The sequence below is a fragment of the Triticum dicoccoides genome, chromosome 2A (assembly GCF_002162155.2).
Source record: "Triticum dicoccoides isolate Atlit2015 ecotype Zavitan chromosome 2A, WEW_v2.0, whole genome shotgun sequence".
In the NCBI taxonomy this organism is placed as follows: Eukaryota; Viridiplantae; Streptophyta; class Magnoliopsida; order Poales; family Poaceae; genus Triticum; species Triticum dicoccoides.
Window position 1 is genome coordinate 303,748,569 of NC_041382.1, and position 24,626 is coordinate 303,773,194.

Genomic DNA, 24,626 nt, shown 5'->3' on the forward strand with positions numbered 1-24,626 from the left:
AGCAATTAGCTAGAGTAGCTCCGTGCAGAGCATTGTTGACATAGACATTTGCAAAATACATACAGATCTGAATGTGGCAGACCCATAGACTAAACTTCTCTCACAAGCGAAACATGATCACACCTTAGTACTTTTGGGTGTTAATCACATAGCGATGTGAACTAGATTATTGACTCTAGTAAACCCTTTGGGTGTTGGTCACATGACGATGTGAACTATGGGTGTTAATCACATGATGATGTGAACTATTGGTGTTAAATCACATGGCGATGTGAACTAGATTATTGACTCTAGTGCAAGTGGAAGACTGAAGGAAATATGCCCTAAAGGCAATAATAAAATTATTATTTATTTCCTTATTTCATGATTAATGTTTATTAGTCATGCTAGAATTGTATTAACCGGAAACATAATACATGTGTGAATACATAGACAAACATAGTATCACTAGTATGCCTCTACTTGACTAGCTCGTTAATCAAACATGGTTAAGTTTCCTAACCATAGACATGAGTTGTCATTTGATTAACGGGATCACATCATTAGGAGAATGACGTGATTGACTCGACCCATTCTGTTAGCTTAGCACTTGATCATTTAGTATATTGCTATTGCTTTCTTCATGACTTATACATGTTCCTATGACTATGAGATTATGAAACTCCCGTTTACAGGAGGAACACTTTATGTGCTACCAAACGTCACAACGTAATTGGGTGATTATGAAGGTGCTCTATAGGTGTCTCCGAAGGTACTTGTTGAGTTGGCGTATTTCGAGATTAGGATTTCTCACACCGATCGTCGGAGAGGTATCTCTGGGCCCACCCGGTAATACACATCACTATAAGCCTTGTAAGCATTGTAACTAATGAGTTAGTTGCGGGATGATGTATTACGGAACAAGAAAGAGACTTGCCGGTAACGAGATTGAACTAGGTATTGAGATATTGACGATCGAATCTCGGGCAAGTAACATACTGATGACAAAGGGAACAATGTATGTTGTTATGCGGTTTGGCCGATAAAGATCTTCGTAGAATATGTAGGAGCCAATATGAGCATTCAGGTTCCTCTATTGGTTATTGACCGGAGACGTGTCTCGGTCATGTCTACATAGTTCTCGAACCCGTAGGGTCCGCATGCTTAACATTTGGTGACGATTTATATTATGAGTTTATGTGTTTTGATGTACCGAAGGTAGTTCAGAGTCCCGGATAAGATCGGGGACATGACGAGGAGTCTCGAAATGGTCGATACGTAAAGTCGATATATTGGACGACTATAATCGGACATCGGAAAGGTTCCGAGTGATTCGGGTTTTTTCGGAGTATCGGAGAGTTACGGGAATTCACCGAGGACTATATGGGCCAAGATTGCCCTTAGTGGAGAAGAGGAGGGGCGGCTAGGGCAGACCGCGCGCCCTTCCCCCTCTAGTCTGAATTGGACAAGGAGGGGGGGCAGCGCCCCCCTTTCCTTCCTTTCTCTCTTTCCCTTCCTTTCCCCCTCCTACTCCAACTAGGAAAAGAGGGAGTCCTACTCCCGGTGGGAGTAGGACTCCTCCCTGGCACGCCCTCCCCTGGCCAGTCGCCTCCTCCCCCCTGGTCCTTTATATATGGGGGCAGGGGGGCACCTCTAGACACAACAATTGATCTCTTGATCTCTTAGCCGTGTGCGGTGCCCCCTCCACCATATTTCACCACAATCATATCGTAGCGGTGCTTAGGCGAAGCCCTGAGTCGGTAGCAACATGATCACCGTCACCATGATGTCATGCTGATGGAACTCTCCCGTGAAGATCTGCTGGATCGGAGTTCGCGGGACGTCATCGAGCTGAACGTGTGCTGAACTCGGAGGTGCCGTACGTTCGGTACTTGGATCGATCGGATCGTGAAGACGTATGACTACATCATCCGCGTTGTGCTAACGCTTCCGCTTTCGGGCTACGAGGGTATGTAGACAGCACTCTCCCCTCTCGTTGCTATGCATCACCATGATCCTGTGTGTGCGTAGGATTTTTTTTTTGAAATTACTACGTTCCCCAACAAAACCCGTCTCAAACGGCTAGGCAGGCCGCCTGGTCACCGCCCGTTCACGATTTTTCATCCAGATGGGCCTCTCAAACGGCCCTCAAATGCCCACCCTGACCGACACCCCAATATCCAGCCCAAATATGGGGCAAATATGGGGGCGTCCGGGCACATCCACTATGTCGGCCTGATGGCGTGGCCCCAGCCAGAAACGCCAGGAAACCCGGCGGTCCGACGGAGGCCGCATCCATCAGTGCGATGGGATCGCCGCGTGGCACTGCTCCGGCTCGCCGCCTAAGACGACATCTGCCTATTTAAGCCGACCGACGTCCCGCAACCCTAACCCATCCCCCTTCCCCTCTTCGCGCCACCAGTCCGAGCCCTTCCACCTCCTCCCTCTCCCGCTCAGGCGCTCTGCTCACGCTCCAGCACTCCGTCATGGTCCGGAGCAAGATCGCCTACTATGCCATGCTGACACGAGAGCCGGGCACGGAGATCGTCGTGATCTCCAATGAGAAGTAGATAGGATCAGTGTAGTACATAGGTTCTACTTCTTCTGTATGTCTTTGTATGGATATAAGAATCGAGTATGAGATGTCCGGATGCAAGAAGTAAAATTTAAGGCATGTCCGATCACTGCCCGCGGACGTGCCTGGGCGATCGCGGGTGTTTGAGGGGCTATATTTGTAATATGTGGCTGCAGAAGGGACATGGAGTATGTGAGCTCGAGCTCACGTGGACCCTTTGCTACAGTAAAATCGAAAAAATTATCTAAAAAATTCAAAATATCTTATTTATTTGACAACAAACATTGATGTGTGTTTCACATGCGTGCCATTTTTTGTGATGAAATGACATTTGTGGAGGCCTCGGTAAAGAAGACAAATTCATGCTTAAAAAACTGTTTTTGGAAGCATTTTGGAGTATCGATTTTGTTTTTTCACTGAGACTTGCATGAATGTAATTTTGTCATGAAATTTTGCACGCATGTCAAAAAGACATCAATGTTTGTTGTAAAAAAATAGATTTTTTGGAACCTTTTAAATATGTTTTTCGATTTTACTGTTGCAAAGGGTGCATGTGAGCTCAAGCTCACAAGAGCACTTTCGGCTGTAGAAGCTCTTATATGGTATTACAGTGTAGTACAAGAGCTAGCCGGCCTGTGGTTGAAGAAAATGCAGCTAACCATACTCAGGCTACATGCATTGACGCAACGAGTAGACAAGACGGATGCTGTATGCATGTCGTGCTTTGATGCATGCATGTAAGGGTCCGTGAGCACTTAAAGTAAATGTAGTACTCCACCATCTTCTGCGTACTAACTCTAGCTACGAGATGAACCCAAGGGGCCATTTCATTCTTGTCTATCCTTCGGAGCACTCAGAGCTTCAGCTAGAAACGCCAAAGCTCATGGTGTTCCAGCCTGGCAACAACACCAGCTTTCTTGGCGTTTCTATGTAAAGTAAAAACGCGAGTTAGCTTGGCGTTTGAATATGGAACTAAAACATGAGCTATCTCGGTGTTTCTGTATGGGGAAGAAACGTCATGTGCTGTGGCGTTATTACAAGGGTCAGATCATGAAATACTTTATGTCTGCCAAGGATTGCTGAAAGTGTCAGAACAGTGATTTCGGCCTCTTCTCATGTCCTCTCTACCCAGGATTTCACGACGCCTCTTCCCTCGTTCGATGACGTGCCGCATCCGGTGACCAAAGAGCCGTCGTCGAGATCTCAGCTCTGGTAAGTGCCTCCCATCTCTCTTCTCTCTCCCTCTCCGATGCATCTTTTTTGCTTGAACCGTAACCCCACCCCACTGTTCCGCAGCACACCTCCCTCCAGCCACCGGATCTGGACAGCAGATCGACTTCTTGACGACTCCTCCGCCAATCCACGGTCGGTCAGTTCCCCTCCCCCACCCCCTCTCCATGGTGTAGTTGTCCTATCCTGCCTCGTACCAAACTAGTCTGGTTTGGTAATCACTGGGTCATTGGGCATAGAAAGAAACTAGTTTTTTTAGAGAAGGAGGATGACCCCCGGCCTCTACATCTGGGAGATGCATACGGCCACTTTATTGATTATTCTCGAGGACCTTACAAAGTATTACAACAATGTGCTTAAATCCACCATCTTAGCAACACATGCCGCTACTCCTATCCAAAAAGATGAAGGGGTGCTAGCCGGGCCCCTACCCAAACCACTCACATAAGCCTAACATCAAAAGCCAGAAGCCGAAACATATTCGGAAGCCCCAGCCGAGCCACATACCGGGTCTGGGGCACAATCCGGTCAGACGCGCTCGTGTGTCATAGCCGCCATCTTCCACAGGTCCGTCTTCAGAACATATTGAGGCTTCTACCTTATCTGGCCACTCTGCCATCGACGTCATCATGACGCCAGATAGCAACCTCCTCCTGCGCGAGTCCATCTCCGTGCATCGGACGCCGAGCCTCCACAGCGCCATGCCGCCGATATCCGCCGCCATCGATGTGTGAGATGAAGTACTGCTCCACCATCCGCCCAGCCAGCACTTACTCCAAAATGATGCCCCCAGGAGGGAAATAATCATCGTCCGATCCAGAAGACCCAGATCTAGGGTTTCCCCCGGAGCATCCCGAGCCTGATGACGCAGACTGCAACGACAATGCCTCGACAAGGGAACGGCATCTAAGACGCCGCCATCGTCCTCCATGACTGTAGTCGGCGCGATTTTCATCGGCAGTTGCTCCACTAGACGTGCGCCGCCGACGTCGCTGGTCCCTTCAACCAGAGCGAACACCAGAACAATGCCCTAAAGAGGGACTACGATGCAAAAGTGCCGCCATCGCTCGATCCCAAGGAGATCTATGGTTTCCCCCGTAGTTGCCCGCGTTGTCAAGGCCAGACAAGGGTAGAATCCCGCGGATCTGCCCAGCTGCCGACGAGTCGCACCCACCACCGTGTCGACGGACGACCAGCAATCCGGCCGCGCCGCCAAGAACCGATCCGGACACGCCGCCGCCGTCCCTGGCGGCCGCGACGCACCAGATCGCAAGGCCTCCTGCTGCGAGGAATCGACGTCACCGAGGCACCGCCACCACCCGCCGTGGCGACCGGCACGCCGCCACGCTCCGGCCCGGTGGTGCCGGCCCGCGCCAGCCCCACCCGAGCGAGAGGGTCCTTGGGCGGCGGCGAGGGAGGAGGAGTGGGGGAGGTTCGGCGGCGATGGGATCTGGGGCCTCCCAGTCACCCATGCGGGGGGCGGCTCGGGAAGGACGGGAGGGCTTCTGTTGGGTGGGTGCGTGTGTGGAGAAAGAGATGAAGCGCTTAACCACGTTGAAAGATTCCTTTGATTCTCAGAAGGAAACTAGTTACTGTTACAATGAGCTGATAGTGTTATTTATTTGGACTATAGATGGATGTCGTGGTGTCTTGCTGTTTTAATTCAACTGGTCATGGTGATAGAAGAAAACCGGTTGCAGTGGTGTCTTGCTGTTCTAATTAAATTGCCATTGATGGATGACCAAGTGGTAGGAGGGAATGGGAAACACTACTTGAGAGTTGAGAGAAAGAGTTCTCTAAGTACTACAAATCTGTCTCATATTTTTTCAGGGAGTAACTCAATTAATTCAAGATGCATGCATGCAAATTATTGTGCAATAGTTAAAGGGCTTCTGTTGCTTCTCATTCATTCTAGTTTTTATAGTCTTGCGCTAGTGTAAGAACCTGATCTTCTTCTTGCAAAATAGTGACCAATACTGAAATTTTTTGTTTTATCCACAAGAGTTAAATATAGGTCTAGCATTATTGTTTCCCCCCTCTTCATATTGGTATGTTTAATGCCTACCCAAATTTTGGGATTGAATTTGGGACCATTGAACTAAAAACATAAGAAGAAAACGTTGAGGGAAGTAAATTGTGTGAAGGATTACGTGATCGTTGTGCAGGTCGTAGCTATTGTTCTGCTCGCGTGCCAGATGATGGTGCAGTAACATTAGAATATCTCGAGCTGAAGTTTATTGTTCATATATGTGTGTGGTTCAAATGCCATATGAGTTGTAGGATCGATCCCTGGTTATCTTTGATGACATTTATCTGCACTTTATTCATATAAAAACATTATTGGAGATCAGATCACTAAACTAAACAAGGTTCATTTCATCGAGCTAGTATATCTGCACTTCTGTAGCAGGGGCAAAAGCTCCTCACCTTTGTTTGTACCATGGGATTGAGAGAAAGAGAGAGAGAGGGTAGTAGCAAAGACAGCTCCAACATCAAGTAATTGTAAACATGGTCAGAATGTGTTGCTTATAAACATAGTCTTTTGAAGAAGATTTCTGTCTTGTAATTCATCTTATATTGTTCACATCATGTTAGATGCTGAGAGGAATAATCTGTCTGGCCAAACAATAATAGTGGTAGCAGTGATGGTAAGAAGAATGTGCCTTTAATCTTCTTCGGTTACCAGAAGAAGATTTCTTTACTGTAAACATGGCCTTGTTGTTGACCTTGAATCATATCCTTCATATAGGCATACTAGATGACCCGGTTGCGCCAATGGCGCAAGAAGCCAATTAGAAGCAATGTTAGTGAAGAATAAGTAAGAAATGTAGATGAAAAGATAATGTAATGGGGATTGTATTGCAGATAGTAGAATGACTTAAATTGGTTTACAGATAGTAGAATGACTGATATCAATTTACAGAAATACACTTATATATAGGCAGCCTCACAGCATATTTAGGCATCTTCTTAGTCTGATCATGGTCTTCAGAGGATATGTACGAAAAAGCAGAGTGCCAGTCGTCGGATAATGCTTGCATGGTAGACTTCCACACAGGTACTTGAAGGCCTATAAAAGGTGTTGGTTCCACTCTCAGACCATTTGGAGTAGCCCATATAGTTATTATCTCCGGAATATCTTTGCTTTCATTGGTCCATATGACACACTTGTAGAACCATATATCAAGGAAATCTCATTTTTTCAATAACTTCATGTTTGAGCAAGCCCAAAGACCATGTCAAACCCGAAGTGTTTTGAAATAATTTGACTTCATTAGTAGAAGTAGGTTTTAGCAACCACTTAGGGTACTACTTCAAACCCTTTAAGATGAAAAATGAAGGATCTTTGAAAATGTATACTTGAGCATGCATATTTTGTTATCTTATTCATGTAACATAGCTAGAGCCAAGTGGCGCAAGGTCCAAATTCAAATCCAATGTGTTTTGAAACAAATTGTGTTTCTTTAATAATTTTAAATTTTAGAAACCATTCAGGTGCATAGTAAGAATCAACTAAAAATGAAGTATTCAAACACCATTTTCGACTATTTATGCATATGGTCATTACATAGACAAATAAAAGAGGTTAGTGCCGTAGGTAAAATGTACACCTAACATAATAAAATTTCACGTTTCATGGAACTACACTCCTTGTGAAAATAACAAAGTGTAGTATTGCTAACAAGCACAATGAAGGATCGGAGCAAGCAAAAAAGTTGGAAACTCAGGCAACATAGAGGTTGACAAAAAGCTCAATTTTTGCATATACATACAGTACATGTCACATTCAAAATTGAGATATACTGCTGATAACACATTACATCATCAGTATCAATCATGTGGGTTCTACTTTGCAATCACACGATTCAGACAGTTGTAAACATTTGTGATCACGATAGTGTGGTAAGTGTACATATCAATTATGTATCAGGAAAAGAATCTAGCATTAGTTCCCACTTCATTCAGAAACACATAAAAGGGCTAACAGACAGTTATATGTCCACCCACCACTCCTAGCTGTGACTTCCTGAAAGGAATGGGAATAAAAAAGACATTACAGCCTCATGTCCCTTCCTTCTTCGGCTGTTATATTCGGCATGTTCTTACCTGAAACTACACTTACAATTATTTTTCCATGTTACAAGCCCATGAATTCCTCACCTGATAGATAATAATAGTTCCATATTCCAGTTTCTCAATGAGAAATGCATCAAACAAAATAAAGATGAGCATATATCTTCATATATTAGAACTTTGAATAATTAGACATAGAATCCTCTAAATAGAGGCGCTCATATTAAAATAAATAGAAACAATACTATTTTCTTAGTACTATTTGAGAATATCCATTTTTAGCAGGTTATTGCATGGTATGGAAAATTTCATAATGGAGACATAACCTACTCTAGAAACCCATCACGGCTTACATGTGCACCCTCGCACAAGTAGTCAAATACTGAAGCACATATTTTTAGCAACTAATATGAAGTATCAGTATCAGTCTCAAACCACAAAGCCACATTATTTTATTTGTTTTATTTGGTAATAATGCAATATCGACAAAAAGCATCTAGTTGACGTCGTTTACAACATCTGAATAAGATCTATCAGAAACTTTGCATGTTTTCTATGGATATTTAGCTCTGTACTAACATGGTTCAGCCAAGTGAACTAATCACAGTATTGACTCACCTTTTTAGGACTGAATTTCAGCTTGTATCTAGACAAGTTGTGGGAAAGTCCCAAGCTCCTCGGACCAAGGTCATGTGTGCCCAACCAAGATATAAGCTCACTAAGCTGATTTATGAGCCCTCTCATTAGCTCCATCACATCACTATTGTGAACGCAGCCAATTTTCTGCAAAAGCACATAAAACCTGTAAGCGGAACTGGTAATTCTACAGGAACAGCGCAACTAAGGAACCTAACTGACCAACTTCTCTTTTATAGCATTTCCAAGTTTAGAATCAGCAATAGTTAATGTTTCACCATCTCAATGCTTCAGCTCAAGCAACTACAATAAAGTTATACTGTGTGAGTTAGATTGAGTTAGTAAATGAAAGTATACAAAATATAAGAAACATGACTGAGAGGCATATGAATTATCTCGGCAGCTTGTCAAGCACATTATATCGCCAACAAAAATTACAATGGATATCACCAGGAAGAAGCAGGTCAGTGTCCAACTAAACCATTCATCCTCTCATTATTTTGAGCACATAGGCTGACAAAAAGTAAGTGCAGTCATGAATAAGCTGATGGAAAGTCCAGTATTCTAGGTAATCCACTGCGCAGACAAGATATCATCTATGAGCCTGCTTAAGTAAGTTCAGTTGTGGAGTGTTCCTTGTGCAGTTCATAATAGAAGAAGAAAATACAAAACATGGTATCAATGGTAATGTGATATTTTGAATACTTAATTAGAGGTTAATGAGAATTAACAATTAGTGATTACAATTATATGAATAAGTTCAGTTGCAATTGAAGTCATTTTTGTTTGATATGAGGGTAAAGTTAATTCAGTTGGGGATAGGTCACCATGTTGGCTGGTCAATTATGCACACACGGAAAGGGATGAAATATCTGAAAATGTAATAGTTACGGTGAGGACTCAAGAAAAATGTACATGTCCTCCTCTTTTTCTTGGTTTCTCATACATCTCTTTCTCTCTCTCTCTCTCTCTCTCTCTCTCTCTCTCTCTCTAGAACTGGCCAGTAAAATAAAATCCTTTTTATTGAAATCTCAAACATGTTTTGGTTATTTCTGCAACAACAACAAAGTAATCACTATCAAAGAAGAGAGGGGGTGGAGGAGCTACCATACCTGTAGATGGGCTGGTGAAGTTGAAGTCGCTGGCAAGATGGTGAGGTCGCCGGCAAGGAGACCCAGCTCTTCCCGAAGACACCGGCTCCCATGTGCTGCTGGGATGGGGGGCGCCAAATCCACAGAACGCCACCCTCGCTGGATGTGGCCACCCCATGCTGTAAGCCTCCGTATGCAACATCAGTAGTCTGAATATTCATCAGGTAGAAAAAAGGCAAATGCAGAGGAGTTTAGACTTACCTACCAACACCATGGTCTACATACCCAATTGATTAACTATCTCAATCAGCATACACCCAAATTAATTAATTGGATTCTATTCGTTGCGGAAAGGGAAATGAACAAGAACAAGTCAACTGCTCCATCTGTGTTCTGCCTTCTGCTTGGGCTCCTTTCTCAATCACCCACTACAAAAGTAAGAAATATTTTCGCAGAAGGCATGAAGACGATTAACAAGCCAAGCAAACAGTAGCAGGCACACTAAATAGTGATGTGTGGAATTACCTGTCACGAAACGAATTTACGTCAGGGATGTCCTCATTGATATACCAAAAGCAGGCCAGGCTACCAATGAGCCCCTTGTACCTGTTGGAAAGAAACAATAGGGAATAAAATATCGAGGACATGAACAGAAAGAATCAAGAGTGTAGTATAGGAAGCATCGAAATAAATGTCCCAAAAAATAAATGTCCCAGCAAATGACTGAAGCTTATATGCACATAGCAACATTAAAATTTGCAGGTATTTCTTGGTACAGACCAGACCTACGGAATCTATAACAAAGCATGATTCAATCTATTTCTGCACATGGAAATGAACACCATAACGAGAAGGTCAAGTCTATACCATCCCATTGGTTGACAAACTATATCGCAACCTCTGAATCAGACGGACACCATGCAAATGCGACAACAACCAATCATTGAATCTAAGCTTGCAGATACAGTCACACATAGATCGCAAGAGTGAAAGAAGGGATATAATACCTCTGGAGATTTGCAACCTGATGCTCGACAGTCTCAGCCAGTCCACTACAGGGCATCCCTCAGCAGCTCTGTAGGCATAGTTTCATTTTGTGAAAGATGGCATTTTCCTATAAGGTTTTAGAATCCATACCAATATGGAAAAATCGTGACTGTGAAATCTCGCTGCAGTTGCCGAGACCATTGCGTAATGCATCTTCTATAAGGTACCAAACAACATGGATACTTGACCTTATGTTCCTAAAGAAAGGAAATTCGGTACTATCAAAATCCTAAAAACAACATCAGACCAGTGAATGGGATTGAAACAAAACCTAAGCAATCAAATCTTATCAAACTCTCATGCATACCCTTTGAGAAAGAAAACCGTATATCTTCAGCCAAAGCAAACAATTTTTGTTGCTTAGGTTCTATCTCAAACTAGTAATATTTAGAATTTGTAGCCAACTCATTAGGATCAGGTTATCTTATCAGTATTTATCCAGTGGTATAACTTGAATATGATTATGAAGGGCCTCTGGAGAGGCCAATGTGTACTCATTACAGAATTAGTTCAGGAAAAGTAAGTTGAAACCAATGGAATACAATTGTATCACTTCACATACACCAAGAAGAGCATAAATGAGTAAACGAATAAACATTTGCTCAAGGAGACCAGATCCAATGGCTAAGCAGCTGTAGCATAATAGAGCATAGTATTTTCATTACCTCCCCTATTTCTGGCATCAAAGTCATTTGCCCTCCCTCCTCTCCAAGAAGCAAGGACACAACCAACAGTAGCAAAGGACCCCTGTGAAAGGCAAAGAAAAAGAGTCATACTGGCTTGAACCAATCAAACATAAGAAATGCAAGCAGCTAACCAAGGAAGAACACCTAATTGTGAGTGTGTTTTACTGATAATCTAGATCAAACATTGTTAAAGCAACAACCTTAAACATTACATTGAAGCAACAAATAGAAAGTGCCTACATGCTAAACAACGGGACCACTTAGCTTGATGCGGAAATTAGAGATATTAGATTTTGAAACTCCGCAAGCTGTGGTTATGATCTGAAAATTAGGACTAAAATATAATTATGAACATGCATATATCACACTTGCAAAGAGAGAGACAAAGTGCAGTTATAATTATGAACACACATATATAACTTGTGACACATGACAACTGCAACACCAAACAAAAACATGGCTTATTGGTTACCTATTTTGAATTTCTATCATCTCAAATCTGTACAGAACACAAAATTTTAACTCCATGAGCCACCATTGTAACCATTTACCACATGCGTCCCGCCATAATGCCATGAACTAAATTAAGGCATCACCTGCTGTAACACATAGGGGAAAACTACTCAGAGTTGAACATGACTGAGCATACATATACAATGCATACTACTGATATTTATCACAGTGGCTGTACCCATTTCTTTCAAGTAATTTTCTTGTCATACTGAATCTACAATCTGACAAAATTGCTTGAGTGTACTGAACTTGACTATACACATGTGTGATTTAACACTAACTTTACTACGGGTTTGATTCAGTTCATCATCATGAATTTGGTTGCCACTATACACAGCAGCCAGACGATCACCAACTATTACTATGATTAGCTTTAACAAGGGGACAAATAGTTTAAGTAGTGGTTAGCTCAACAAGAATCTAAACAATCCATGGCATTCATCTCCTAAGACACATCCAATAGTTGTGAAGAAACAGTTACATCAAGGTGGGGATTGGAACAAGGACTGAGAGAGATGAGGAACATACCTAGTACAAATACAATCTCGGTCCTTTTTTCTCATCGTTGATTACCACCGTTGCCATTACGAACACCTACAAAATATGTGTTCTCAACTCCTGAATATCCCACGAGAAATAGAAGCAATGAAAAAGATGAAAGTGGACTTAAATTCAAAGAGATGGAGAGAGAGAGAGATCACCTTGTTCTTCACCAAGCTCTTCCTCCAGATTCATCCCCTTCTCTTTTTTCTTAGATCTGCACACATATGTTCAGAAAAAAAAAAATCAAGAAGTAAAAACTGGGGAGGAAGATGACTCGGACGCAGATGGACAACCTAGACTGGGGACATGTGACGACGGCCAGCACCGCCTGGAACTCCGACCTTCCTGCTCCTTTCCTCATACCAGCGCCTCATCCTCCCTTGCTCCATGCCCACCACAAAGACCACGCCACCCTGCTCTCCTATGGCGGCGACCTGCGCCTGATCCAGACGCACGGCGCACGGCAGCAGCGGATCCAAAAAATAGCCACCCCGAAACTAACCTAAACATCAAATCAATTAGGATTACTGCCAAGAATTAGAACAAGGAAATGCAAAGAAGAAGGCACATACATGGCTGAGGGTTGAAGATGTGCGAGCTCTCGGCAAAGGTGGCCATGGAAACCCCTCCGCCCTCCCGTTCGTCGTCGCCGGCCATGACGACCTGGACAAGCTTGTCGCCGTCGCCGTCGCCGTCAGAGAAGCTCGGCTCCACACCAGCACCTAGCGGGCGCCGACTTGGGGGAGCTGCCGGCGAGGCTCTGGCCTAGGTCGGAGAGGCAGGGGATCCGGCATCGAGGAAAGAGGAGATGAGGGGACGAGCAGGGAGAGGGACGGGGCGGCGTGGGAGAGAGGAGGGAGCGAGCGAGGAGATAAGGCGGCTGCTTTACTTTTTCCTTTTACCCCTCGTCCGTCTAGGGTTTCTTGCTTTTGTTACGCAGAATTGAAGGAAAGGCACGTCATTCTTTTGACCCACACATAACGAGCCCCACTTGTCATTCGCTCTTCAAACAGCCATGGACGTGAAAAAAAAACCGACGGCCCACCACACGCCAGCAGCCAAAAGGGAGCTACAGGGAAGGAATCCAGCGGCAGAACGAGCATCGCGCACGCGGGGGCGCTAGAATGGCGGGTAGTGTAGGAGCCTTTATATGTTAGATATGTTTAATCTGGTTCACCGTGTTCAGCGTGTAGTGATTTTATCAAGCTTGTTTCTGGCTCTCTGCTAGCTGATTGGTATGTGCAGCTAGCTGCACCTTTTTGTGTTTGCCTCTTTAGGATGGTAGCAGAGATATCCCAGAAGTTAATTAAGCTTGTCTATGGTGCTCTGCTTGTTGATTGCTAGTCATTACCACATGCTACTCTACTAGCTTATGCCTTCTAAAACCTATTTTGACACTTTTTCATGGTCTCCCATTTGAAACTGAATTTTGCATATGTAGTCTGATGCAATAATCTGCGTTTTCTGACAAGAAGCCTGAAACATGATCAAAATTGTTATAGTGTTATTTTTTGTAGTGAATGTCTTGTAATAATAATGCGTACTAACTAAGTTTTCTTTGAGAGGAAGTAAGTGTGCCTTATACTTTTTTGTCATACAGTTTGTTACTCCTAGCTAAGTGGAGTGTGAGAAGGAAAGGTTTATGGATACGAGTAGAAATGCAAGATGAGCTTAACATTTGATACCCAAACAACAATATATTACTCTTCACTCTCAAAGCATGGCAGTACTCTGTACCAGTAGCATTTAATGGGGAGGATGGCAGCAACCATGTACATACACACGTACCACGTATGTTGATGGATGGTATTAGTTTTGATGTTTCAACAGGTAGCTAAGCCAACTGGTGTCTCCTCTACTTTGATTTGTCCGTTTGACATACTTCTGTAGTAGTACTCTTCTAACTAGAGGCAGAAAATTTTGCTGTTTGGATCAATGCTTAAATGGAGGTGTTCAGGTTCAGGTTATGTAATTTCGATGTCATGTTCAGCTATATAATTAATGTTATGGTCAGTTTGTGTAGTTCTGTAATGTTAATGGCATGGTGAGTAAAGTATAGCAGCAAGACATGAACCTTGTAGGCTGTGTGAACCAAGATATTATACTTATGGCTTTCTAAGCTGTGGTAGTGCAGCAAGACAATATATGACTGTGTTGCAATTGTGCGAATTAATAAATTAAGATGGTGTTTTAGAAGCTTCTCTTTGCTAACTACTATAGTAGGTTTGCTTACATGCTTTTCATGATATCTGCAGAGCAACAGAGAAGTCACTAGTTCAACCAAGATCTGCATGCAAGTTCAACCCTCTTTGTTGGATGCAAAGATTAATTTTTTATGGCTCTAATGCATTTTTAATGGCAAGTTGTAGTCTTTTATCTTCCATATTGTGCTTAACAAGCTATGAACCTTCAAAGATCATGGTTTTCAATGAGCGCAAGTTTCAGCCTTTAATTGTCCTTCATAGATCTTGTCACTATTATTATCTGCACTTCAGATTATTATCTTTGACATATTTGAATGTGTGAATGTGTGAAGATGATGTTGTCTAGATCTATTTTATCTTGATCCATGAGAAAATGCACATTTTTTTGGGGGTTGGTTATCATTTTTAGATTGTAAAATAAATGTGCTAAATGTACATGTTGAGATATGCACATAGCAGCCAAACAGCTTATGGCATTGATTTCACAAATCCTCTGGCAGCCAAACAAGAAAATTCAACTCGGAATCCAAATCCCACCAAATGAAATCCTCCTAGGAATGAGATTTCATTTCATTTCCACCGAATGAAATGGAAGTCTGGGTGCCAAACGAGCTGTTAGTGAAAATACTTCCAAATACATTTATCCGGTAGTATACATAGAAATAGATGTACCGCATACTAATAATTATTGAAGAAAGTTGTAAAATTATTTATGAACCAAAACTGCTGTAGAAATACTCAGCATGCTTATGTCAACTGTATCTATACACGGTTTATGATACTGCTCATCTTCTTTCAGGCCGAATATATTATTTGGGACCAATGGAAGAGGAAGGCTATAGTACCGAATCATCCAATGAAGGAGACACACAAGAAGATGGTGACAAGGAGAAAAACCTTGCCGAGGGCGATGTCTTTAAGCCGGTTCATATGGATCCAGAATGGATACCTAAAGTAGGGATGGTATTTGATTCAGAGGAAGACACCTTTCAGTTCTATGTCACATATGGATGTCGCTCTGGTTTTGGTATCACAAGGAGATCTAACAACACCTTTGATGGTTTCCGCTATCGCTCTACCTTCATATGCTCTAAAGGAGGGCAATCTAGGATGAGATCTGGTGTGACAAGGCATGCAAGAAAGCGAGGCACAAAGACTGGCTGCAAGGCTAAGATCATTGTCAAGGACGCCCATTTTCAGAATCGCTGGGAAGTTATTGTTCTCGAGTTGGAGCATAACCATCCACTGGAGCCCAGTTCGATTAAATATAAGAAGCATTTAGAGAACATCCCTTTCTCTCTAAATCCACCTCGTTTGTCTGAGGCGCCACAAAGTAGCTCACTTGTTGGATATTCTAGTAGTTTTGGAGATAGTGGCATACCTTCATCTGCCCAGATTGAAATCAAGACCAAGATAGACAGAAATAGGAAACTGAAGATTGCTGAAGGAGATTTAGAGGCATTAGTGAGTTTTTTCAATGACATGCAAGACCGAAACCCGTGTTTCTTTCATAGTTTAGACGTGAATGAGCAAGGACAGCTAAGGAATGTCTTCTGGGCTGATGCCAAATCACGTAGTTCTTACAATTACTTTGGTGATGTGGTTGCTATTAATGTCACAAACTTCAGTGATCAGTATGATATACAGTTTATGTCATTTGTGGGCACCAACCACCATGCTCAACCACTGTTACTAGGGTGTGGTTTGCTTGCTGGTAGATCTCTTGGAGCTTACGTGTGGCTTTTTGATACATGGTTAAGATGCATGAATGCCACATCGCCACCTTCAATAATTACCCACTATTGTCATGATGTTGCAATAGCTGTTAAAAAGGTTTTCCCCAATTCACGGCACCCCTTTTGCCTTTGGCACATTTAAAATGAACTTCCTGAGAAGTTTGCCGGAATGGAAAAGAAGGATGAAATGATTTTTACTTTCAACACATTGGCCTATGACTCAGTTACTACGCTTGATTTTGACGAACAGTGGCAAGAAATGACACATCAATTTCAGTGGGAGGGAAATGAATGGCTGTCCAAATTATACGAGGTCAGGGCACAGTGGGCTCTTGCTTATGTTAAGGTTTTTTTTGGGCGGGAATGTCCGTCACAGACAGAAGTGACAGTGCAACTGACTATTTTGATGGGTGATCTCTGTGAAAATGTTTGTTGAGCAGTCTGAGGCAGCTGTTAGAACTAAGTTAGAAAAGGAAACGTACGAGGATTTGCAATCGTCTCATATGAGGCCACAGTTGATGACTAGTGTAAACGAGCGGAGAACTTCGTACCTCGTTGGAGGTGACGGTTGCATGTTAATATAGGCAGGGGCATCTCCCTAATAAGCATACAAGGTTGTTCGGATTACGTCTTGGGAAACAAGGAGGATCTAGAGAGATAGAGAGATAAGATGTTACAACAATATGCGGCTCTATCTATCTAGCACGACCTGAACCGGCTGGTGCGCCCTATGGGCCTAGCACAATATGTTTAACACCCTCCCATAATCACAACTTAGACAAGTTGAGATTACGCTTAAATTCCTCAAAACTTCTTGTAGGCAAGGCCTTGGTAAACCCATCAGCAACTTGATCTTGGGAATGAATAATCCGAACATCCAATTTCTTGGCAGCAACTCTTTTTCTGACAAAGTGAAAATCTATTCCGATATGTTTAGTTCGTGCATGAAAAACTGGATTAGCAGAAAGGTATGTAGCACCAAGGTTATCACACCATAAGCATGGAGCTTATTTACAGCGTATGCCAAGCTCCTTGAGCAGAGAGTGAACCCAGATAATTTCAGCAGTAGCATTTGCTAGTGCCTTGTATTCTACTTCTGTACTGGACCTAGATACAGTAGATTGCTTTTTAGCACACCAAGAAATCAGATTTGGACCAAAGAACACTACAAAGCCACCAGTTGATCGTCTGTCATCTAGACCGCCTTCCCAATTAGAATGAGAGAATGCACTGACAAGTTTTGATGGTGAGTTGCTGAAAGTTAGTCCAATACTCAATGTATTTTTAACATATCTAAGTATGCATTTTGCAGCTGTCAAGTGTACTGTAGTGGGTGCATGAAGGAATTGACATACTTTGTTCACAGCAAAGGAAATATCAGTCCTAGTCAAGGTTAAATACTGTAATGCACCAACCATACTTCTGTACCTGGTGCTATCCTCTTGGTTCAAAAGTTCTCCCTCTGACAAGGACAATTTTTTTGAGCTGGACAAAGGTGTTGATGCTGGCTTGCAACCCTTCAACCCTACTTTGGCTACAAGATCAGTTGCATATTTTTCTTGGGTAAGATAGAGATCATCTCCCGCTCTCTTTACTTCAATGCCAAGAAAATAATGCAGCTCTCCCAGATCCTTGAGACCAAATTCAGAGTTTAAATCTTTTAATAATCCTATGACAGCCTCATCTGATGAACTTGTGACTATGATATCATCAACATATATAAGTACAGATATGGAGGTATTTGACTTATTATAAATAAATAACGAGGTGTCCGACTTGGAAGGAACAAAGCCAAGTGCCTGAAGTTTTGAGCTCAACCTGGAATACCATGCTCTAGGGGCTTGTTTTAATCCATACAAGGCCTTATCAAGCTTGCAAATGTGAAGGGGTTTACTTTTGTCCTCAAACCCAGGAGGTTGTTTCATGAGCACTTCCTCTTCCAGAACACCATGGAGAAACGCATTCTGTACATCTAGCTGGCGGAGACTCCATCCCCTGGACATGGCAATAGACAAAACAAGGCGAATAGTGGCAGCCTTTACAACAGGGCTAAATGTATCCTCATAGTCTAAGCCATACCTTTGCTTAAATCCTTTTGCAACTAGTCTAGCTTTATAGCGATCAATGGTTCCATTAGACTTCTTCTTTACTCTGAAAACCCATTTACAATCGATCACACTTTTACCTTTTCCTTGATGTGCAGAGACTAAATGCCAGGTTTTATTTTTGTGAAGCGCCATGCACTCTTCTTCCATGGCATTTTTCCATCGTGGATCATTCAAATCTTCTGCAACAGTGCTTGGAACAGTATTTGCACCATGTCTATTACAAGCATAGCCAAATTTTGCTATATGTTCGTAGTTTTTGGGTTGAATTACTCCCCTTTGAAGTCTGGTCCGTGATGGCGATGAAGCGGGCACAGAAGATCCTGCCCCTGGAACAGCTGCAGATCCCGAAGAAGACCTGCCGGGGGCCTCAGGCGCGGGCAACGAGGCGGGATCTTCTACGGCCAGAGAGCGTGACGTACTAGAGGACAGCGGCACAGAAGATCCTGCGGCTGCGCCGGCCGCAGCGTTCGGCTCATGATGGGGCGATGATGAGTGGGCCCCCGCAGATGCGGCGCGGGATCACACACGGATCCTCCCGAGGCGCGCGCCGCGTGTAGTGATGTGGTTTGGCGCTGAACCGACTGGGCGCATGGTCCAACCACGCAGGAGCGCCGTGATTGGCTGGGGCGCTGCTGGCTTGGCGTGGCGCGGAGCCGCTGCTGTCATGGCGTGGTGCGAGGCTCGATGCAGCTTCATCTGTCCCGTCACGCGCGGAGCCCGCGGTTGATGCACCCCGATCCTGAGGCGGATCCGCCTCGATGGCGCTGCTGCTGCATCCAGGAGGCATAAAAATTCAGGTTTGGCTGATTTCTTCATCATTTTCTGCACCAATTTTTTCTGCTTCATCACAAAAATCATCACCACCATTATTAGGAGAATTAGTTAGTAATTGATCATTAGTAGTAAAAGCATCCCCATTATCAAGACCGGTGAGGTGAGATGGGAGAAGAAGGATCTCCTTTTGAAGGAGAGCGCCGACGTTTGGGTGGAGGTGTGCAAAAGGGAAAATAGTCTCGTCGAACACGACATCACGAGAGATGTAGACACGACCTGTGGATACATCAAGGCATTTGACACCTTTGTGTTGTGGACTGTAGCCAATGAAGACACACTGTTTTGACCGGAATAGGAGCTTGCGATTGTTGTAGGGACGAAGATTTGGCCAACACGCACATCCAAACACTCGGAGTGATTTGCAATCGGGCTTGGTGTGAAGGAGGCATTCTACCGGAGTTTCATTGTTGATAACTCTACTGGGTAGAATATTAATAAGGTGAACTGTGGTGAGAAAGGCTTCATCCCAGAATTTTAATGGCATATAGGCAGCTGCAAGAAGAGCTAGACCTACTTTGATGATATGCCTATGCTTACGCTCGGCGGATCCGTTCAGTTGGTGAGCATGGGGACATGATATGTGGTGAGATATGCCAATCTATTGGAAGAAGGAATTGAGGTTTCTGTATTCCCCTCCCCAATCATATTGTATAGCTAGAATTTTGCAGTTGAACTTTCTTTCTACAAGTGCTTGGAAATTGTGAAAAACTTGAAACACATCAGATCTCTTTTTGAGGAGATAGCTCCACGTGTACTTACTTAAATCATCAATGAAACTCACGTAATAAGTGTGGCGCCCAACTGAAGTAGGTGCAGGAACCCAAACATCAGAAAAATGAGTTCAAGAGGCTTGGTAGAAACACTTGTAGATATAGGATAAGCTAACTGGTGACTTTTAGCACGTTGGCATGAGTCACAAATAGTTTCACAACTACGCTCACCAACAAATGGGAGCTTATTCTTTCTAAGCAATTTCTCAATCAAAGGAAATGATGCATTCCCTAATCTATTGTGCCAGCGTGTTGAAGACACTTTGGTGACACCATAGGCTTGTTTGTTCAACCTCCTAAGCTCCAGAATCAATGGGTAGAGCCCTCGAACGCATCTACCTCGATAGAGGATTTTCCTCGTGAACTGATCCTTGATCAAAAAGAAAAACAGATGAAATTCAAGGGATACATGATTATCGATGGCAATGCAATGAACGGAAAGGAGATTTTTTGATGCACTAGGGACAAGCAAAAAATTTATGAGACGAATATTTTTGTGGGGAGTTTTTATTACTGAATGACCAATATGACTAATGCTCATACCTTCTCCATTGGCGGTATGGACGTGGTCTTGCCCGCGATACTTCTCACGCATGGTCACCTTCTCCAACTCCCCTGTGATGTGATCTGTCGCGCCGCTGTTCACGTACCAGTTCATGTCGACGCCATAGGAGCCGTCTGCTGCACCCGCAACCTTCTCATCTTGGGAAGATTCTTCATCTTCCTCGTAGCGGTACCAGCAGTCCCGCACGGTCTGGCCTGGCTTGCCACAGATTTGGCAGCGCGGGACGTCAGGAGCACCGCGTGGGCGGCCTCCACGGTGACCCTTGTTGCTGTTGTTGTAGGGCCGACCGCCGCCGCCGTTGCCGCTGCGTGGAGGAGGGTTGCCGTGCCACCCGAAGACTTGCCCTTGGTGTGCTGCGGCCCACGGTAGCGGGATGAGCTGTCGCCGCCGCGTCTGCCGCTACCGCGGCCGCGAGAGGCCGCGTTGGCAGAGGATTTGAAGCCTCCACCGGATCCTAATGTGCTGTAGAGGGCGAGACGCTGATTGAAGTCACTCATCTGGGCGTAGAGGTCGTCGATGCTGATGGGCTTGGTGCGAGCATCGTTGGCGGAGACAAGAGGTTGGTACTCCATGTCGAGGCCGGAGGTGATGGGGTCATCATCATCGATGGGCTTGCCAGCAGCTGCGAGCTCATCTGCAAGGGACCTCATGTGGGCGAAGTAGGAAGCCACCGACTGTGTCCCCTTCTGCGCCGTGGAGAGCGCGACCCTGATGTTGTTGACGCGCGCCCTGGACTGCGACGAGAACATGTGGGCAAGGGCTGCACGGAGCTCGTGCGGCGTGGCTATGGATGTGACCTGCACGAGGACTTCCTTGGTGAGGTTTTTGAGCAAGTATCCTAGTACCTGCTGCCCCTCTTTGAACCAGATCGGATAGAGAGGGTTGGGTGTTTTCTCCTCCTTCCCATCCTTGTCCTTCGTGATGACGAACTAGGCGGGCTCCGGCATCGTCCCGTCGACGTAGCCGAAGTAACCAGCACCTCTCAGCTGCGGCGTCACCTGCGCATGCCACAGAACGTAGTTGGTGCGGGTGAGCTTCTCAGCGACCTGCCCCATGGAGGCGGTCTGGACGGAGCTTGAGGAGGACGACATGGCTGGTGGTAGGTTTTGCTAGATGTGGTGTATAGAGGAGGCTCTGATTACCATGTAAACGAGCGGAGAATATCGTACCTCATTGGAGGCGACGATTGCATGTTGATATAGGCAGGGGCATCTCCCTGATAAGCATACAAGGTTGTTGGGATTACATCTTGGGAAACAAGGAGGATCTAGAGAGATAGAGAGATAAGAGGTTACAACAATATGCGGCTCTATCTATCTAGCACGACCTGAACCGGCCGGTGCGCCCTATGGGCCTAGCACAATATGTTTAACAACTAGATTTCCTGTGGAGGAGCAAGCAGCAAAGATGTACACAATCGAGATATTTCAAACTTTCTTGAATGAATTAGGGCATTCATTTCACTGCAACTATCGTATACTTGAGCAGAGTGATTCAGTAGTTACATACGTACATAGTATCAGAGCATGTAAATCAAACAAAGGTGAACTATAAAGTTGCTTATGACAAGGATGAAGATGCTATATGGTGCTTCTGCCGCTTGTTTCAATTTAAAGGTATATTGTGCAGACATGCTCTCACTGTACTGAGGCAGGAGCTTGTACCGATGATTCCATCAAACTACATCATTCATCGCTAGTGCAAGGATTGTAAACTAACTTGTTCTTCCATGTCCGAGGACGTCTCATTAATTACTCAGGAATTGGGAGGTTATGATGATCTCTACAAACTAGGCCACCAATACTTTGCAGAAGTTGTGGAACGGGTTCTTTGAACCTAGAATCAAAAGATTATGGTTTTTCAGTCATGAGGGAGATCAGGGATAAAGTGATTTCTTATGAGAAGTCACTAAGAGATCAAAGGGTTGACAATCAAGTTTCAACTGCCAACTTTGCATATAATCTAGTGAATGAGGATTTTACTGATGATGCATTACCCATTTCTCTTAGTACGAAGGGCTAGGACCTCATGCAAGGTCAGTCAAAACGTTCTCGCAAGAAGAAATTGATGACACCAACAGTTCTTGATACCCTAAAAAATAAAACTAAAAGGGCCTATAACAAGAGGAGGAATGCCATTGCGAACAACCTATGCACAACGGTCACCGCAACTGACAGCATAACAGAAAGCGCAAATGTATGTATTGTCACTAGGTCCACACATTTGACTAGCATTTTTTTCTTCATATAGTTCTTGATGATTAACATTGAAGTTTTTCCCCATTAGGTTAAGCAAGATCAAGTAAATGAGGGATGGCCATTAACATCTAGTGGTGCACCAGATACCTTCCCATACGGAGTAAGCCTAAATATACCCTTTCGAGTTCCCCTCTCCGTTGTTACTAGTCCTAGTAAATTCTGATAAACTAATGCTTATTTTTCTTCAAATTTGTTTACCTTCTAGGTGGAGACCATATCTTTCGATTTGACACAATACAACAATGTGCCAAGCTTCCATTGGCCTGAAAAGCAGCAGATCTCAGCTTCAGTGAAAGGAGGCAACACTTAGTTATGCGTTCATTCGAGTAGCCTGTGTTCTAACATGGTCACATGATGGGCAGCGTAAGTGTTGATAGTTCAGGTCCGACCTTGTTTGCTCTGCTACTAGGAAGTTGGTGGCCGTCTGAACAAAGGTGAAAAAAAATTCTCAAACATGGCAGAAACCAGTAAAACTGCCAGCGACTTCTAACCAACTTGGTCTAAATTGGTTTGGCTAATATGGGATGCCCCTGATTGTCACCTCCATGTAATGCCCCAGCTATACATATTCATTTCTGTTTTTTCGCATCCTTAGATATTTGATGTTCCATTACTTAGGTTTACTTGAATCATGTGAGGTATATCTTGAATAATTCGACCGGATGTTATCCTGTGAACCATTCATGGAGTGCATTGTTGTGTATGATTTGTTCAATAAAAAAATTTGTTTGGCAGTTATCAGGTGATGCTGAGTTGCAGATCTGCTGTGCCTCACAGCTCGTTTGCTCAATAGAATTATATAAGCAGCAAAAGCCAACTTTCATCTGTTCCTGTGCTATGTTACTGCGTATTAATGCAGCTATTAAACAGCTCTTAATGTACTCCCTCTTGGATAATGCAAGTTGACCACGTGTTCCTAAGTTTAACTTCGATCACATATTTCTTGTAGAATACTTCGTTTGAAGTTAATCGATTATGAGCACAGAACACAAAGAGCACTCTTTCCCCTCCTGCGAGCAGACGGGGAATCCCTAGCTTGCCGGCCTTTGTTCCCCTCCCTCCTACTGATCACCCCCGCTGCTGCCTGGTGGCGCCACCGGGCGAAGCGTAGGCGTAGGCGGGGCCTCCCCTTACTCTCCGCGCGGGGTCTTGGGCTGGCATGGGACAACCTGTCGTCGGAGGCGTTGAGTTGCAGTGGGGCTTGGCGGCACATCGTCGGGCGATTGTGGTGGCGGTGGCGGTACAGCGGGGCCCTGATGCTTTGATGTGGTATGGTGGCTGCTAGCTTCGGTCGTGGCGTGTTGGCCTCGTCACGGCTAGATCTGGCGTGGGGGATGGTGGACGGCGCAGGGCCAGGGGATCAGGGGCGGCGGGTGCGTGATGCTGGCATGGATCCGACGGGGCAGCGCACGCCCGATGCGGTGGCACGGCTCGGGGCTTCCCGGTTGGCGGTGGGGCGGGGCTGCTGCCCTGGTTGGCAGCGGTCGATCCAGGGCTGCGGGGTCAGAATGGCTAGTTGCGGGCTGTTTCTGGTGGGCAACACAGATCTGGAGTGTGGCGGAGGATGGTGGTCGGCGCACGCAGGGAGAGGGCCGATCTAGTCCGCGTTGGTGCTTGCTGTCGCGTTTGTGCCAGTCTACCTTGCTGCTTCATTGTGTCGTTGGTCTGAGTTGGCGCCTGTGTTGCTGATGCGCCGTTGGACGGAGCGACACCGGTGGCCATGGGTGTGGCGGCGTCTGAGCTTGTCTCGACTAAGGTCGGGCCTTGCTTGGTGGTG

The 24,626-nt window shown here is 44.6% G+C and overlaps 1 protein-coding gene and 1 pseudogene across 1 annotated transcript; one reads left to right on the forward strand and one right to left on the reverse strand.

Annotated features, from left to right (window-relative positions):
• The first annotated feature begins 3,441 nt into the window (after positions 1-3,441).
• LOC119354439 lies at positions 3,442-23,529 on the forward strand (annotated as a pseudogene).
• LOC119354437 (nucleolar protein 58-like) lies at positions 5,318-10,101 on the reverse strand. Its single transcript, XM_037621169.1, has 4 exons — positions 9,847-10,101; positions 9,607-9,764; positions 8,477-8,641; positions 5,318-7,945 (listed from the first exon to the last, which is right to left on the reverse strand). Exons 1-4 carry the CDS (start codon positions 9,857-9,859, stop codon positions 7,910-7,912), a joined length of 372 nt encoding a protein of 123 aa, XP_037477066.1. The 5' UTR covers positions 9,860-10,101; the 3' UTR covers positions 5,318-7,909.
• Positions 23,530-24,626: the final 1,097 nt, after the last annotated feature.